Source organism: Kogia breviceps, chromosome 1 (assembly GCF_026419965.1).
Source record: "Kogia breviceps isolate mKogBre1 chromosome 1, mKogBre1 haplotype 1, whole genome shotgun sequence".
Taxonomy (NCBI): Eukaryota; Metazoa; Chordata; class Mammalia; order Artiodactyla; family Physeteridae; genus Kogia; species Kogia breviceps.
The window spans coordinates 149,060,807-149,077,488 of NC_081310.1; the positions used below are offsets into that span (position 1 = coordinate 149,060,807).

The 16,682-nt window shown below is 47.2% G+C and overlaps 1 protein-coding gene across 1 annotated transcript in view; it reads left to right on the plus strand.

Annotated features, from left to right (window-relative positions):
* The window catches only part of KANK4 (KN motif and ankyrin repeat domains 4), a 68,786-nt gene extending 56,472 nt beyond the window's left edge, over positions 1 to 12,314 (plus strand). Inside the window, exons 9-11 of the mRNA XM_059064474.2 lie at positions 1,434 to 1,576; positions 4,999 to 5,199; positions 10,421 to 12,314. Of these exons, the coding sequence (XP_058920457.1) occupies positions 1,434 to 1,576; positions 4,999 to 5,199; positions 10,421 to 10,525 (449 nt within the window). The 3' untranslated portion in view covers positions 10,526 to 12,314. The remainder of the gene's footprint in view (positions 1 to 1,433; positions 1,577 to 4,998; positions 5,200 to 10,420) is intronic.
* The last annotated feature ends 4,368 nt before the right edge of the window (positions 12,315 to 16,682 follow it).

Consider the following 16,682-nt stretch of genomic DNA (forward strand, 5'->3'; position numbering starts at 1 on the left):
ACAGAACTTATAAGTAACCCTGACATTTTGTCGTAAACCAGATTTGTTACGGTGAAGCTCTAAGCCTTCAAGAGCAAGTAGCAAGGATGTAAAGACAAGAATACCATTCTGGACAATAATAGTAATAACAGCTAACACTTATTGAGTGTTTATTATGTGCTAGGTGCTGTTCTAAGTGCTTTTAATACATTAACTCATTAACTTTCACAATAACCTTATAGGTCCTCTTATTATCCCCATTTTACAGAAGAAATGCTAAGAAAATCTCAGACGTGCCTTACTGAGATAGCTTTATTATTGTCCCAAAGAGACATGTAGATTTTTTGCATGAGTAACAGTACAGGGAAGATTTGGGTTTCCACGCCGTACCGCCCTTATGAAGTGGGGGCCTTCAGACAACAGATAACAGGCTGAAGATCTCCTACGTCTCCTTTGGTGGGAACGGATATGAATGCATATCCCCAGGGTTACAAAGCAGAAATTTCTTTTGAGTTCTCATTTAATACTTCATCTTAAAAATATGCCAGTCTGGGCTTCCCTGGTGGCGCAGTGGTTGAGAATCCACCTGCCGATGCAGGGGACACGGGTTCGTGCCCCGGTCCGGGAAGATCCCACATGCCGCGGAGCGGCTGGGCCCGTGAGCCATGGCCGCTGAGCCTGCGCGTCCGGAGCCCGTGCTCCGCAACGGGAGAGGCCACAACAGTGAGAGGCCCGCGTACCACAAAAAAAAAAAAAAAAAAAAAAAAAAAAAAAAAATATGCCAGTCTTTCATTCTGTTGTGAAATGTATATTCTTAATTGCTTTAATATAAAAATCTGTGGAGTGTTTTATTTTCTGCTCTGCTTTTCAAATGAAAATGGTTATTCCCGGAAGATTTCTCATGTTTATCCTGGGGTGTTTTTCATGTCCCCTGGTCCATTGCACAAGATATCACTAGCCTTTGGAAAAGACCTACAACCATAGCCAGCTGCTTAAGAGTTACACATTGACATAAAACCAGACCTGAAATACACACCTGTGGGTGACGTGAGGCCATGTGAGTGATGGGCTCTAGCGCCGGATAAACCTGAGTGCTGGTCTCACTTCTCCTTCACTTGGGCAGTTGATATAGCTTCACTGACTTTCAGGGTCCTCATCTGTAAAATAGGAATAATGTTTGTCCTCCACTTTAGGAAATAAAGTCAAGGTCATTGGCCCCTTTGGCCACCTCTGACTCTCCTGTGGACCTCTCTTGCTGGGTATCCTCAGAAAACTTGAAAAGAAAAGTGGCCACTGTTAAAGGCTGCTAAAAATGTAGAACATAGATTACACCTCTGGGAAAGGATTGCTCTGTTCTGTGGCCCTTTAATCAACAGGCAGCATCCTGCTGAACAGGCTAAAGCCTGGCTTCCAGCCTCTCGGGAGCTGTTCCAGCTTCAGTGTTTCTCTCGCAGGCGTCTGCAACGTGGACCATCAGAACAAAGCTGGCTACACCGCCGTGATGATCACTCCCCTGGCTTCTGCAGAGACCGATGAAGACATGGCTGTTGTCTGGAAGCTCTTACGGGAAGGCAATGTGAACATCCAAGCCACTCAGGTAGGAGGTGTGAACATGATCTCCTCTTTAATAAACAAGGGCACCTCCCAGTTTTATTCTGCCACTGGGGTGAGAAACTCCATGCAGATCCATGTAGAGTTTTTAACCCGAGAAGTCTGGGCCCTCCAAATGGCATCTGTCCAAAGACTGGACATTCAGTTTCCTCAGAGCCTCCTGAGACCCAGACAGGCTGGGACAGAGGTCATGAGCTTGTAATCTATGGCCCCGTCTGAAACTGGGCAAATTCCATCTGGGTCTGACTCCTCAAACCGAATGTTCCCACAGTTAGCACCTTGAGAAGGCGTTTGCTAGTTGTGCTTTAGAAAGCCCCTGCAGGAGATCCACCTCGATCATAAATTACAAAGCAGTTCAGAGGGATGGGATGTCTCTGTTCAGCTTCTGGGCCCTTCTACTTGAGAATACAGAGTAGGGGTGCGGCCCTTAGCCAGTAGACAAAGCTCCATATGGAACAGTGGGTATTCCTCTAAAGGCCACTTATCCATCTTTGACCAGTAGAAGAACAAGTAGAGAGCATTCCACTCTCCATTTCCCCCTAGAGTGATCATCAATGTAGCCTAACTCTCAAGAACTGTAAAGGGTCTGAGATTTTACTCTACCTTAAAGCTAACAAGTGTCATGGATGCTGGCAGATGACCCAGGACTCTTGTGCAAGAGACAAAGGACAGTGTGTTACTCACAGCAGTAACAGTAGTCAGGGCATTGGTGTTTCTACCAGTTCCCCAAGTCCAAATTCCCACGTCGCACAGCGCGGTGTGAGGAGGGCCAGATCCCTGCACACAGAGCAGATTGTGTTACTGGGGAGGAAGCCTGAGCTTAGGGAACCTGAATCTTTCATACTGGATAGTAAGCGTGTCTGCCCTCTATTCTGGAGGGGGGACACTTTCTCTAAGTTCCAACGCTGTTCATTGTACATTCATCCTTAAAAAGATAGTCTAGAACAAAAGGTCTGATATTGCCTGACTCACGAAATATGCAGAAAGCCAAGAGACCCATAGAAAATTGTCTCCCAACAACCTATTTAATCTGCTCACCACCCCAACCCCAAAGTGATTGCAGACAGTAGCCTAACCTGATGGCAAAGTCTTTTTGCACACGTCACATACTAGCAATTCTATTGGTGGCAAGAAACAGACATTTGTAGCTTACTCTCTAGTTTTCAAAGTATCTTCACCCACCTACTCCATAGGACTCAGTAAAGCTGTTTTCATTTTAAATAATATGTTTTCCACAAACATATCAAATCTTTTTTTCTAAATTGGTCCTCTTGAAGGGGGAATGCTCACTAATGATCAGAATCAATGCCCTTCTTTTTATTTTTTTTGCGGTACGCGGGCCTCTCACTGTTGTGGCCTCTCCCGTTGTGGAGCACAGGCTCCGGACGCACAGGCTCAGCGGCCATGGCTCACGGGCCCAGCCGCTCCGCGGTGTGTGGGATCTTCCCGGACCGGGGCACGAACCCTTGTCCCCTGCATCGGCAGGCGGACTCTCAACCACTGCGCCACCAGGGAAGCCCAATGCCCTTCTTATAGAGGAGAAACCAATGCTCTAGGAGAGTAAGGGACCCATCCCAGGTCACCAAGGGAAGGATGGGAATTCACAGTGCAGCTGCACCCTTCAGCACCCTCTGGGGGCTTTACGTATGAGGGGAGCTGCAGGTACCAGGTTAAATAGGAGTGAGCTGGGAGGCCAGGAGTCTCCTGGGCTAAACTACTTATTTCTCTCTGTATCTCCAGGGTCAGCGCTGCACCGGGCCATAGCAGTGCTCTGTAAATGGTTGTTGAATTAAATTGTATGGAGCCAGACCAGGAGGGAGGGGGCCCCAAGTCAGGCAGGGGGCAGACAGGAAGACATCCGCATATGTCATCTGGCTTTAATACCTCTCAAAGAGAGGGGTCTGGAGGGAAACCTATGGTCTGGTTAGTGCAGTAAACAAGCATTACCTCAGGGCTGAGCATAAGCAAACCAAAGAGCAAACAAGCTTCTCTGGAAAGATCTGTCTGGGTTCCAGAGAAATGGGGAACCAGGACACCTAATGTCCCAGGTGATGGTCAGACATCATCTCTAATGCTCATAAATGCAATAATAGCTAAAGTGTACACAGAGGCGCTCAGGCCTCACACCAGCCCCAGAAGGCAGGTAATGTCGTTAAGCATTCCTGCTTTACCAGATCAGGAAGAGTCACCGAGAGGTTAACTTGTCCAGATTCACATAAGTACAGAATGCGGCGAAGCCAGGATTTTTCTGATTGCAACCCCCTTTCTTTTCTCTAAGCCCCAGCCTTCCGGACAGGGAAGCATAATCCATCAGTGACTGCAGATTGGAGCTTTAATCAGTGAACACATCAGCCAACATATTTTACGTGTAAGACACTGTGCTCAGAGCCACAGGGGATCTGAGAGGAAAGAAACCAGTCCTTACCTATTCTCACATCCTTACAAAGCCTGACAATCAGAGAGACATACCTGACCTGCCTGGAACCCAGGAGAGAGCCACGAGGGCAAAATATATAATCAAGTCGCATAAGAGGACTACATATATACAGGAAAATCCAAGAAAAATGATGATCAATTTGTAATCAGAAAAGTTACTGCCACACATTTTTGTATTTATAAGCTTTATCTCATTTGATTTTCACAAAAGCCCTGTGAGGTATACAGGATGGATCATAATTATATTAATTTTTAAGAAAGAAAGACCAAGGTTCAGGGACACGAAGTGATGTGGCCAGGGTCATGCACTAGGAAACAGCAGAACCAGAGCTTGGTCTTACTTTCTGACTCTAATCCATTGCCATGTGCATTGATGATTACAGGGATGTGAAAGATTGTTGTCAATGGCTATGGATTAGAAATGACCACAGGACCATGTAAACAGAGAGCTTCTTGGGGAAAAAGGGTTCTGAGTATCATTCAACTGAAAATACCAGAGGTGTTCAGAGCAGCCCAAGACTTCCTGTAGGAAGTTAGGCTGGGGCGGGGCGTCAGAAGCCATGGTCCTGACGTATTCAACCCTTTGTTTATTCCATCATTCTGCACTTATCAGCATACTTGGTGCTAGGCACTGGAGAGACAGAGATGAAAAAGACTTAGTTCCTGCCCTCAAAGATGTCACAGTCTATGAGAAAGAGAGAGGCTGACAGGTTGAAATGCCAAGTGGTAAATGCTGTGTTATGAACCCTGTGCCTGGGGTGTTAGTAGAGGGCTTTAGAGAGGATGCAGCATTTGACTAGCGTCTTGGAAGAGGAGTAGAAGTTTACCAGGCCAAGGAGGATGTGTCCCTTACCACAGAGATTCAGGTCAACTGTCCTTTTCCAGAGAAGTCTCTCCTGATTACACCCAGGCTGCAGAGGGGGTCCTTCCCATCAGCCCCAGCCTCACCACACCCCTGCTCTCTGTGTGCAGGGAGGCCAGACTGCACTGATGCTGGGAGTCAGCCACGACAGGGAGGACATGGTCCAAGCGCTACTGAGCTGCCAGGCAGATGTCAACCTGCAGGACCATGATGGATCGTCAGCCCTCATGCTGGCCTGTCGCCATGGCAACATCGACATGGTCCGGCTGCTCCTGGCACACCCGGCCTGTGACAGCAGCCTGACTGACAAGGTGAGACTTATAGGCAATTAACAAGTGGGTGTTTCACTTCCCTTCCTGAAAAGTACCTTGCCTGCCATCAAAACTCAAGGAACCATATGGCAGTAGGAACAGAATTGACCTCATAAGGCTGTTGCTGGATTTAAATGAGATGACCCATGTAAATGCTGGGAGACTTGGAGCTGAGAAACCCCAAACCCTAGCCTTTCACACCATCCTGAGGGATTGTTCTCAGGCCTGGTCTTGGCCCTGAACCACATCCGGTCATGGCAGCATGTGGGCTTTTGAGGCAGCAGCTTGAGTAGGGAAGCTATGCTGTCCGTGGGGCTCCCAAAGGCTAGATGAAGGAACCAAGTACAAATTGTGTCCACTCTTGGACAGTGACCTACCTTACAGAGTGGCCCATTTCATCAAGCCACCCTGCTTGAAGTTGCATTGCCAGATACATGCTTCTTGTAAGGTGATGGCATTGATGATGATGGTGGTGATGATGGTACTGGTCGTGGTGGTGACCGTGATGAGATAACAATAGTAATTGAAGCTAACCTGTATCATGTGCTGGCTTGGTGCCAGGTACTGTACCAAGCAGTTACCACGGACTCTCTAGTTTAAATCCCACAACAATTCTATTAGGTTGACTCTGTTGATGCCACCCATTTGCTCATGGGGCCTCCGTTCGGAGGCCCTGCGTGGTTAAGTAACATACCCAAGATCACACAGCTAGTGGAACCAGCTCCATCAAACTGCTAAGAGCATTCACAGGAACTAACTCTTTCCATGCATTACCTCACGAATCCTCTCAGTAATCCAGTGAGGTAGATACTGCCATCCCCATTTTGTATTGATAAGGAAGCAGAGGCCTAGAGCGTTTATATAGCTGCCATAAGGTCACAAGCTGCTGATTCTTGAAGCAAGAATTCGAGCCCAGGTCTGACTTAATGCTGACACTGTAATTTAACGCTTTAAACAGACTTCTCTGTACTTTCTTAACATCCACACTTCAAAAGGAACAAAGGCCTGAGGGGGGAAAGGGAGCCCCCTCCCCACCCAGGGACAGCCCCTCTTACCAAGCCACATCTGAAAACGCCCTGCCACTGATTCAAGCTTCTGGGTCCCTTGCACCACACCCAGGCAGCAGGCACCCCGGTCCAGTATCTTCAGGTCCCACGAACTCCAGCTCTGCCCAAAGCCATTTCTGTGATCATTAGAGAGCACAGACCCTCTTGAAATGCCTGTGGGAACAGTGCTGGACTCTGGAAGTGAGAGCCTCCTTTTCCAAATGTGATACAGTCAGATAAAGGCTCTACGTTAATGAGCTTCCTGCAGGGTCACCCTGGGGCAGAAGGAGGTGGCCCCTTAACCTGGAACAGGCCCAGGGCCCTCTTAGGAGTGACCAGTGCAGTTGGCCAGGGGAGGCCTGAGAAGGCGGGCCTGTAGGATGGGGGGCAGGAGCTTTGGAAGTCCCTGGTTAGCGGGGGTCCTCAGGCAGTGAGACTGAGAGAGCCTCCTGTCACAGATTAGAGAGCTCAGCAGCTGCTTTCAGTAGGTGGAGGTAGGGCTCTGTTGAACTTCCGACAAATCGAGTGATTGTTAGAAGCATGGACTTTAGAATTAAACACTCATGAGTTTGAAACAGGGTTCCGTGACTGTGTGCCTTTGGGCAGGTCACTTAACAACTCTGAGCCTCTGCATGCTCGTCTGTAAATGAGGATAGTAATAGACCAGACCTAAATACGGTAACATTTGTAAAGCCCCTATTTGACATCTAGGAGATACTCAGTTGATGGCAACTGTTATTGTTGGGAATAGTGAACCATGATAGCAAATACGAAGCAGCCACCGCACGAATGAGTAGGGACCTGGGCATTTGCAGGCAGTGTCTGGAGGGAGTAGGGAGGATGAAGGTCTGGAGTTAGAGGAGCCATTCAAGGAGGCTGGAGCCCAAAGGGAGAAGTACTCCCATTTGGGAGTGATTTTGCCCTCTAGGGGAGATTCAGCAGTGTCTGGAGCCATTTTTATCTTCTTAAGTATGTGGAGACATTTTTATCTTCATAAGTATGTGGGGTGGGGGGCAGTCCTGGCATCTAGTGGGTAGAGGCCGGGGAAGCTGCTAAACATCCTACAAAGTACAGGAACGGTGAAGAATTACAGATTATCTGGCCCAGCATGGCAGTAGTACCTCAGCTGAGAAACCCTGGTGTAGGTGAGTGCTGAAATCCAGGTGGGATGAAATGCTGTCCCAGTGAAGGGCTGCATCAGCAAGAGCCAGACCAGGGTTGAGGACAGGCTGGTTGCAGTCCGGGGCAGCCTGAGAAGAAGGAACCAGGCAGCTAAACTGGACATGGCAGCGGGAACCTGTCTTTGGGGAAGGTGGAGAGGGTTAGGGGATGCCCAGGGAGCGCAGGGGTGCCCAAGCGATACAGGTGGCAGGCCCACAGAAGTTTCTAGACCTTGCTCACGGCCCAATCACCTGCTGCCCGCTGGGGCCAGGGTGGACTCAGGAGTCACACCAAATTTCCCAAAGGTGACTTGGGTGAAAAGTTTCAGTGGGAGATGGGGACCGATGACTGGGTCTTGGCAAGCACCAAGCCCTGTGCCTCCAGCTTTGCATTGAAGGGTGGAGTCCAGCCCTTATCATGATCACCATCTCGTTTCAATGTTCACTTTCCTATGGAGACTTAGGTGCCCCCTTGGAAAACCAAAAGAGAAATCATGTCCTGAAATTGGTTTCTCTCATCCTACCAACATGTAAAGGTTGCTATAAATGTAGAACCCCCAGAACAGCCAGCAAGGCACCTTCCCCACGTTTAGAAGGTAATTCGGGAAATTGGTCACCCAGCCTATTGGGACCCCCAGAGTGACGAGGACGAGGAGGTGGTGGTGAGACCTGATCCCTGGCCCCCAAGGCTTACCCTTGGAAGGACTTGTTTGGGCAGTGACTCCAAAGCATGCATCATGCATCAAAGTGAAAGTTTCTTGAAGGCATACACTATGCCTTGCTCATCTTTGCCCGATATGTAGTGGCTTCCTGGTGAGTTTTTGTCATATTGAGAGATAACCCCCTACCACACACACACACACACACACACACACACACACACACACACACACACACACACACACACGGTGTGCTGGCTGCCTGACCCCTTCAGGCTCTCTGGGCCTGCAGTGCTGCCAAGCAGGGACTTGCCGTGCTTGGCTTCCACCAGAGCTGCGTGCCGTGGGCTTGTTCCCAGGGCTCGGGCAGAGGCATCTCAGGGGCACACCCTCCCTAGGTGGTCTCTTCGGCCACGCTTTCTGAAATGAATGGGGCCCCCACTTTCCATGTCTGTAATTGAAGGGCCCACAGATGCAGGCTGTCATCTCCAGGTGGGCCCTGTTCAAAGGTGCACGTGTCCCCTGGGACTGGCCCTGTGGCTCTTTCCCATAATAACATTAATCACACTGTCTCCTTGTTTACGTGGAACATCAGGGTTGACAAAGTGCAGCAGGGGACAGAACTAAATAAATCCAGGCCCCTCCGGTGGGGCTTTCACAAGAATCTTCTGTGGAAAAATCTTTGCTTTCTTCCAGACTTGGCCAATCTAAGAACATACTCATTAGGATTTAGGTGGCTCAGGTTCTTCATCAACTTGAAATGAATACTCTGTTATCATCCAGCATTCCCTCTTTCAACAGTGCTTATTGAGGGCTGACCAGACTGCAGGCACGGGGCCAGGGGCTGGGCCAGCAGAACAGGCCAGATCCAGTATCTGACCTTGTGGAGACTGAGATTTATCAAATAACCCCACAAATACCAACTTACAAAGATGGGTAAAAGGGGGGTGCAAAGAATCGTGAGGCCTTTTCAGGGAAAGAACTCCATCTGTTTTGTGAAGCCTGTCTGCTGAAATGCCACTTCTTTCCTCTCCCCACCCCCTGCCCTCCTCCCATATATACAGGGTGGCCATCCTGTCCCTTGAGCTCTCACTCTGTTCCTTTGCTGGCTTGTTTGGCCTTTGGCCATACATTATGGTTATTTACATGTGTGTGGAGCCCCGATGGCAGCTGGACTCCATCCTGGAGCACAGAGAAGAGACTGAAGGGTTTTTAGCTGAGCGTGAACACTTCCCACCTGCTTCTTTGGAGTTTCCACATTTTAGAAAGTAATTTCCCCCATCTGCAGTAGAGTAGAGAACACTCTAGTGGGGTCTTGGGTGGCCCCCATGTGTCAAACCCATTCATATTTATACAGAAAAATGTAAAAGTATTGATACTTAAATGGGCTAAGTAAGAACCAGAGATAACCTCAGGTTTCGCCTCAAAATGAGTTGCCGAAAAAGTGGTTTTCAGAGCTGTTTAGATTTCAGAACTCTGGGTTCGGGATTGAGCCCTCCGGGCTCAGAGTCCACTGCATCATGGTGGCCCTTCCCCTCATCTCTGGGTAGAGAATGGTTGGTGCTGCCTGCTGAGAGTCGCTCTGTTTGCAGCTTCTTTAGACAGCGGAATGGGCAGCTTCTTGCACGGCAGCCATGGTGAGAAAAGCAGCATGATATCATGCATCAGGAAGTAAAAATGAGTGTGTCCTTCTGGGCTGCAAGCCCAAGTCAAAGAGTTCGTCCTTAGGAAATAGTTAGGAATGGGAGGATGCTTTCAGCACTAAGTTTATGGTGGTGAAGACTTGGAAACAAACTAAATTGCCAATAAAAGGAAAATAGTTCAGTAAATAATGGAATATTATACAGCCAGTAAGAAAAACCTATATGTCCTGATGACTATGTAAGAGCAGGGAAAGTCTTATAGCATATCATGGTGAGTTCAAAATAAAAGTACACTCAGAATTGATATACATTATCATTCCTCTATTTAAAAACCAACAACACATTTGCACAGGAGAGAAGACTGGAGGGGAAATGACCGAAATCCTAACTCTCATATAGGTCTGTGTAATGGAATAATGGAAGAGTTGTTTTCATTCCTCTGTTTTCCAATTTTTTTTAAAAAAGTATTAAAAACCAAGCAACACTTCTTTATTTTCATTGGCACAGATTTCCCAGGAGTGAATGATGTTTCCGTGGAAGGGGGCCCATTTCTCTGATCCTCTTGCCATTGGAGTTTCCTCCTCTCCTCTGTGAATGCTTGGAATAGACGTCTATGACCCATGCATACCCCTTGCTCCCAACTCACCCTTCCTTTCTGCGGTGGGAGGCAAATGGGATAAAAATTTGTTTTTCCTTTTCTTTCTCCCCTGTAGGCTGGCCGAACAGCTTTGTCCATCGTTCTGAAATCGCCCGCCCATGTGGAAATTGCAGGGCTGCTACGGGCCCACGCGAAGCAGGGCAGGTCCCTGGGACCGTAGGGGCTGCGGAAGAGCTGGCAGCAGGGAACAGAAGGGGCCTTCTCTGGGCTCCTCCCTCGCCCTTGGAGAGGGCACGGGTCACAGCCAGGGGGCAGCCCCGCAAGAGAAGAAACTATGTCAAATACGCACATACATTCCTCTTGTATAATTCTGCTCATTAGGATGCTTTATAGTTTTTGCCTTAGGCCAAGCCCCAAAACTGCGGGCTGCAGAGGGGTGCAAGGTACAAAGTGCATTGGTGTTGGCTAAAAAATCTCAACTATCTTCAGCCTCGAGTTCCTCATGACTCTACCCTTTGTAGCACCGTGCGGAGAGCAGGCAGGCAGGAGCACAGTAGCAAAGCAATACTTTTCACATGGAATTTTAAAGTGCGCCATCTTTCTGTTTTTTAATCAATTATATATGAAGCTATCCCATTGAATATGCATGTCTAGAGAGGAGGGGGTGGGGACGGGGTGGGATTTAAGCAGCTTTCCTGGCAGTCATTCTCTGGAGGACCCTAGGAGAATCACCACGCAGGCAGGTGAAACTGAACAAACCCCTCTGGGGCCTTTGTTTAGTTGACATTGACAGAGAAATCTGAAACTCAGACGAGGTAGGAGGAAGCACATTGGCATCAATGCCAGATATACAGTCTTGACCATTTCCGAGTCACCAAGTGGCTCTACTTTGCTCTAGGAAATTGGAATTAATCAGAAAGTTATCCAATCCAGTGAAGCACATCACATATATCTAGGCAGAGTTCAGTTACGTCAGCTCTTCTGAATCTGTGAAAGAAACAAATGAATCAGAGTGAGCATACTTCTTGGGATGGGTTATTATCATCCGGAAGCCACCACTTTTCCTTTGTAGCAGTACCCATGGACTCACGGTAATCCTGGCTCCTTTCCCCTCCACCCTTAAGAGCAGACTATGAGCCCTCATGTGGCTCTGAGGTTTCTGAGGCTCCTGGCTGCAGAACTTGTCAGCCTGCAGCAGGAATGTGGAAGCTGGGCTGGGCAGGGCCTGCTCTGCACTGACATATCTGTCTACTGGAAAGTTAGTTCTTAAACTTCCACAATCCCAGGGGCCCACATGTGCATGGCTTTATCTATGAATTTGTTCTTTCTTAAAAATCTCTTATGCAAAAAAAAATCCCTCTTGTGTAAAAAGGAAAGACATCAAAGCTGGGTGAGCCTCATACTGGTAACTCAAAAGCTTGAGTTCTCATTTGACTCAGATATCAATTTGCTTGGTGCCCCTTGGGTGAGTCCTGGAACCTCTCTGGGCCACAATTTCATCATCTCTAAAAATGGAAATCATCATACAACCTTCATCCTGGGGGTGCTGGGCAAGGAACAGCTGATGGAAGTTTTGGAATCCAATTTGTAATCCATAAAGACTGTCTGCCGAAATGGCACAGCAAACTTAAGTACAACTTTGTGATTCATGAGAGAGGCTCTAAGTCCCAGAGCGGGACATTGATGTGGGACGGTGTTGCTCAGAGAGAATGGAGCAAATAATGATCTAAAATGCTTTAAATGGGTTTATTTTGTCCTCAAAGCACATTTTAAGAGCAGAACCCCACATTAATAATGTTCTAGCTGGGTGCTTCTCAAACTTTGATGTGCATACAAATCACATGGAGAGCTTGCTGGAATGCAGTCAGTCTGTGAGGAAAGAGGGCTGGAGAGTCTCCATTTCTAACCAGTTCCCAGGGGATGCTGACGCTGCAGGGCCACACCACACGCACAGCAGCAAGGCTCTGGCCTATCCTGACGTTTATATATTAAAATGCTGCCTCTCAATATTCTGTCTCAATGTTTCCTTGCATTTCTCTGCTCTCAGCTCTTGGGAATTTGCAATCATTGCAAATTATTTTCTGTTGTGTTTCTGCAGAGAGCAGTAAGGGGGCCTGTGTCCTGTGTTGCCAATTTAGGGTCTATCTCTGCATCTCATGTTAGGGGGGCAAATTTTATTTGGTCGTATTTTTAAAAATTATCTCATTCGAGTCCAGCTATTAAAAACTGCTTATTGACCAGAGAAGGCAAACTGGTTTTCCTAGAGTTTGAAGCCATTGAGTCATTATCAGAAAGACTTTTCCACCCTTTCTGAGATTTTAAATAAGTTTCTTTTCATGTTGAGTTTGGAACGTGAATACATGATCTCACCGCTTAACCATTCCATTCCATTGGAACGTCTGAGCCCAGAGCATGGTGAGATGAACAAGCACAGCCTGCCTCCGTGTCATTGTCGCTGCTCTAGAATTCATTCCACAAAAATCTGCTGAAACCGGCCCGGTGCCTGACACTGTTCCCAGCACTGGCTTTTGGAAAGCAGCTATGGTTCCCTCTAGAAAACCAGTGTCTAAGGTTACCGTGATCCCAATCCCAGGCTTTCCAGGACTTTAAGCCAAGGTTCCGCTGATTAATACATTTATCAATTGTCTGACAGCACAGCCTCCAAGCAACATAAGTCAGGCTCACTGGAGACAGGAATTAAGCTCGGGCCTGAGGAGAGACCCCCAGATATTTTAGCTTCCCTCACTGCCTGCAAGGGAGCTTACAATCTGCTTTGGAAGACAGGACACATGTGCTAATAGTAAAGAATGAAACCAGACAACATAGTTTATTCCACAGATATTTCTGGAGTGCCCACTGTGTGCAAGTGCTGGGCTTGAATCAGAGACATCACAGTGACACAGTTCGGACGGCCACTTCATCTACTTGGGGAAACAGAATGTGAGAAGGAAGCCTAGAACGCTACAGGGGTACCAATAAAGGGCACTAGAGCGGGCCTTAGGAAGTCAAGGGAGGCTTCTAGAGAAAGAAGGGTCTAATTGAAAATGTAAAGATTAGTGGATGTTAGCCAGAAAAGGAAGAGTACTGAGAGGTGAGGAGAGGATAGAGTGTGTCAGGCAGAGAGACCAGTGTTGCCAAGGCTGAAAGATTTGAGAGCCAGCATTTGGGGACCTTCATTCAGTTTGATAAAACTGCCATGTGGAGTTTGAGAGGGACACTGAGATCAAAGGGTGGATTTGGAAGAGATGAGACTGAAAATACCTGAGGACCAGATCAAAAAGGGCCTGAAATCTGTGATAAGTCTTTGTTTTAAAGGCAATGAATGTCTACTGATTTATGATTGAGAAATTCATTCACCTAACCTTCATTTAAAACAGATTTGTCAGGGACTTACTCCTTTCCAAGTCCTGTTTTTGGGAATGGGGACATGCTGGTAGGCAAGTTAGGCACAGAACTCACAGTTTAGCATGGAAGAAAGACAATCCAGTCCTCTTGGCCCAGAATGATGCATGTTGCAACTGGGAAAGTACAAGGTGTGATGGGGACACATAGGTGGGACCCTCAGCCTAGTGGGAAGGTGGGGAGGGAGACGAGGAAGGCTTCCCAAGGAATGTTTAAGCTATCTGAAGGATGACTAGGCATTAGCCAGGCAAAGAGGAGCTGAGGAGGCATGCATAAAGCCTCAAGACAAGGGAGAACACTGACTTGGGGCATTAGAAGAACTCCAGTGTTCCTGGAATAGAAAAAAGGAAGGATGGCGAGATGAGACCTGAGAGAAAGCCACTGTAACAAGACTTGAAGGAAATAGGAACATAGTAAGTGATGTTCAGATTTACATTTCAGAAAGAACACTAGAGTTTTGGGGGGCATGAGTGACATTTATTCAACAAACATCTGTGGACTATCTATTCTGGGTCCTAGGCTCCAGAGTTCATGGTTTGGTGGAGGAGGCAGACATAGGCTGACAGCAGCTGTGCGATAGGATGAATAATGGAAGTCTGAGTCATGCTGCAGAGGCTGACTCGACCAGAGGGAGCCAGGGAAGCCTTCAGAGGAGGTGGCTTTTGAGCTAAGCCAGCGGGATGCATAGGAGTTTGCCCAGGCATTCTAGATAGAACAGCAGGTGTAAAGATGTGGAGTGTGACAGAGCACGGCCTGCTCTTTCAGAGTCATTTCACTATGACTTGGGTTTAGGATGCACCGGGGAATGACTGGAGAGGAGATTTGAGAAGAAGGTCGGTAGACACATCTAACTTGTTGATATGTATGTTGACATTAGGGATTTGAACGTGAGGGGAAATCACAGAGTCCTTGGAGAATCCGAAGCTCTCTTTGGAGAAATGCACATATGTGCCAAATATGCGTGTCATTTCAGGGATTCAGAAATCTGCAGTTAAAATCTCACTGCTCTGGACAGTGGGGAGCCACTGAAGAATTTCTAAACTGTGGAGCCACATGATCAGATTTGCACTTTAGAATGATCACACGGGGAGAGTGGGAAGAGACTGGAGGCGAAAAGACCTGCTAAAAGTTCTCATAAGACACGAGGTATAAAGCTGTAAGGGCCGTTCGTCCTGATGTCAGTAGGGATAAAGAATAGGGCCCTATGGGAAAGGCATCAGGAGTGGGCATGGGCCAGGATGTGATGACAAACTGGATGGTGGAGAAGGGTCTAAAATGAGTGACAGGAAAATGATGGTGTCACTGTCCCTAATATCTGTTCTTCCCATCATCCTTAGTAATAGAATCCCCAACTTTTAGCTGGACACACATCACCACCCATAATAGAAACACCGTCTCCCAGCCTCCCTTACAGCTTGATGTGGCCACGTAACTAAATTCTGGCTAATGAGACGTGAGTGAAGTGATGTGTGCAAACTCTGGCTCCTGCACTTAAAGCGAAGGGAAATACATTTCTCCCTTCCCACTGGCTGGAATGTGGTAGCGATAAATTTTTTTTTTTTTTTTTTTTGGTGGTACGCGGGCCTCTCACTGCTGTGGCCTCTCCCTTTGCGGAGCACAGGCTCCGGACGCGCAGGCTCAGCGGCCATGGTTCACGGGCTCAGCCGCTCCACGGCATGTGGGATCTTCCCGGACCGGGGCACGAACCCGTGTCCCCTGCATCCGCAGGCGGATTCTCAACCACAGCGCCACCAGGGAAGCCCCAGATAAATCTTGATCCATGAAGATGAGGCCAACACTCTAGGGATCATAGAATACTAGTCAGAAAGAGCTTAGGCCCCCAACACTGTAAAGCCATCGAATCTGCCCCTGGTTGTTTGTTCCCCACTTGATATGTGAGCAAGAAATAATTCGTTAGCTTGTTTACACCATTGCACATTTGGGATATCTGTTGCAGGAGGAGCTGGACAAATGCACTCAGCATCCCATGGCAGTCTCAAGGGTCAAAAGCTGAGGTTATAAGGGCTGGGAGAAAATATTTTCAAATGACATGACCCACAAGGGCTTAATTTCCAAAATATACAAATAGCACATACAACTCAATAACAGAAAACAAAAACCCCAATTGAAAAATGGGTAGAAGACCTAAATAGACTTTTCTCCAAAGAAGACATACAAATGGCCAATACGGACATGTTAAGATGCACATCATTGCTAATTATTAGAGAAATGCAAATCAAAACTACAGTGAGATATCACCTCACACTGGTCAGAATGGCCTTCATTAAAAAGTCTACAAATAACAAATGCTGGAGAGGGTGTGGAGGAAAGGGAACCCTGCTACACTGTGGGTGGGAATATAAATTGGTGCAGCCACTGTGGAGAACAGTATGGAGGCTCCTCAAAAAACTAAAAATAGAGTTGCCATATGATCCAGCAATCCCACTCCTGGGCATATATCCAGACGAAACTATAATTCAAAAAGATGCATGCACCCCTATGTTCATAGCAGCATTATTTACAATAGTCAAGACATGGAAACAACCTAAATGTACATTGACAGGTGAATGGATAAAGAAGATGTGGTATATATGTATATGTGTATATATATACACACACACACACACACACACACAATGGAATACTACTCAGGCATAGAAAGAATGAAATAATGCCATATGCAGCAACATAGACGGACCTAGAGATTATCATACTAAGCAAAGTAAGTCAGAAAGAGAAAGAAAAATACCATATTATATCACTTATATGTGGAATCTAAAATATGACACAAATGAAACTGTCTAAGAAACAGAAACAGACTCACACACATAGAGAACAGATTTGTGGTTGCCAAGGGGGAGGGGGTGGGGGAGGGAAGGATTGAGAGTTTGGGATTAGCAGGTGCAAACTATTACATATAGGATGCATAAACAACAAGATCCTACTGTATAGTCCAAGGAACTACATTCAATATC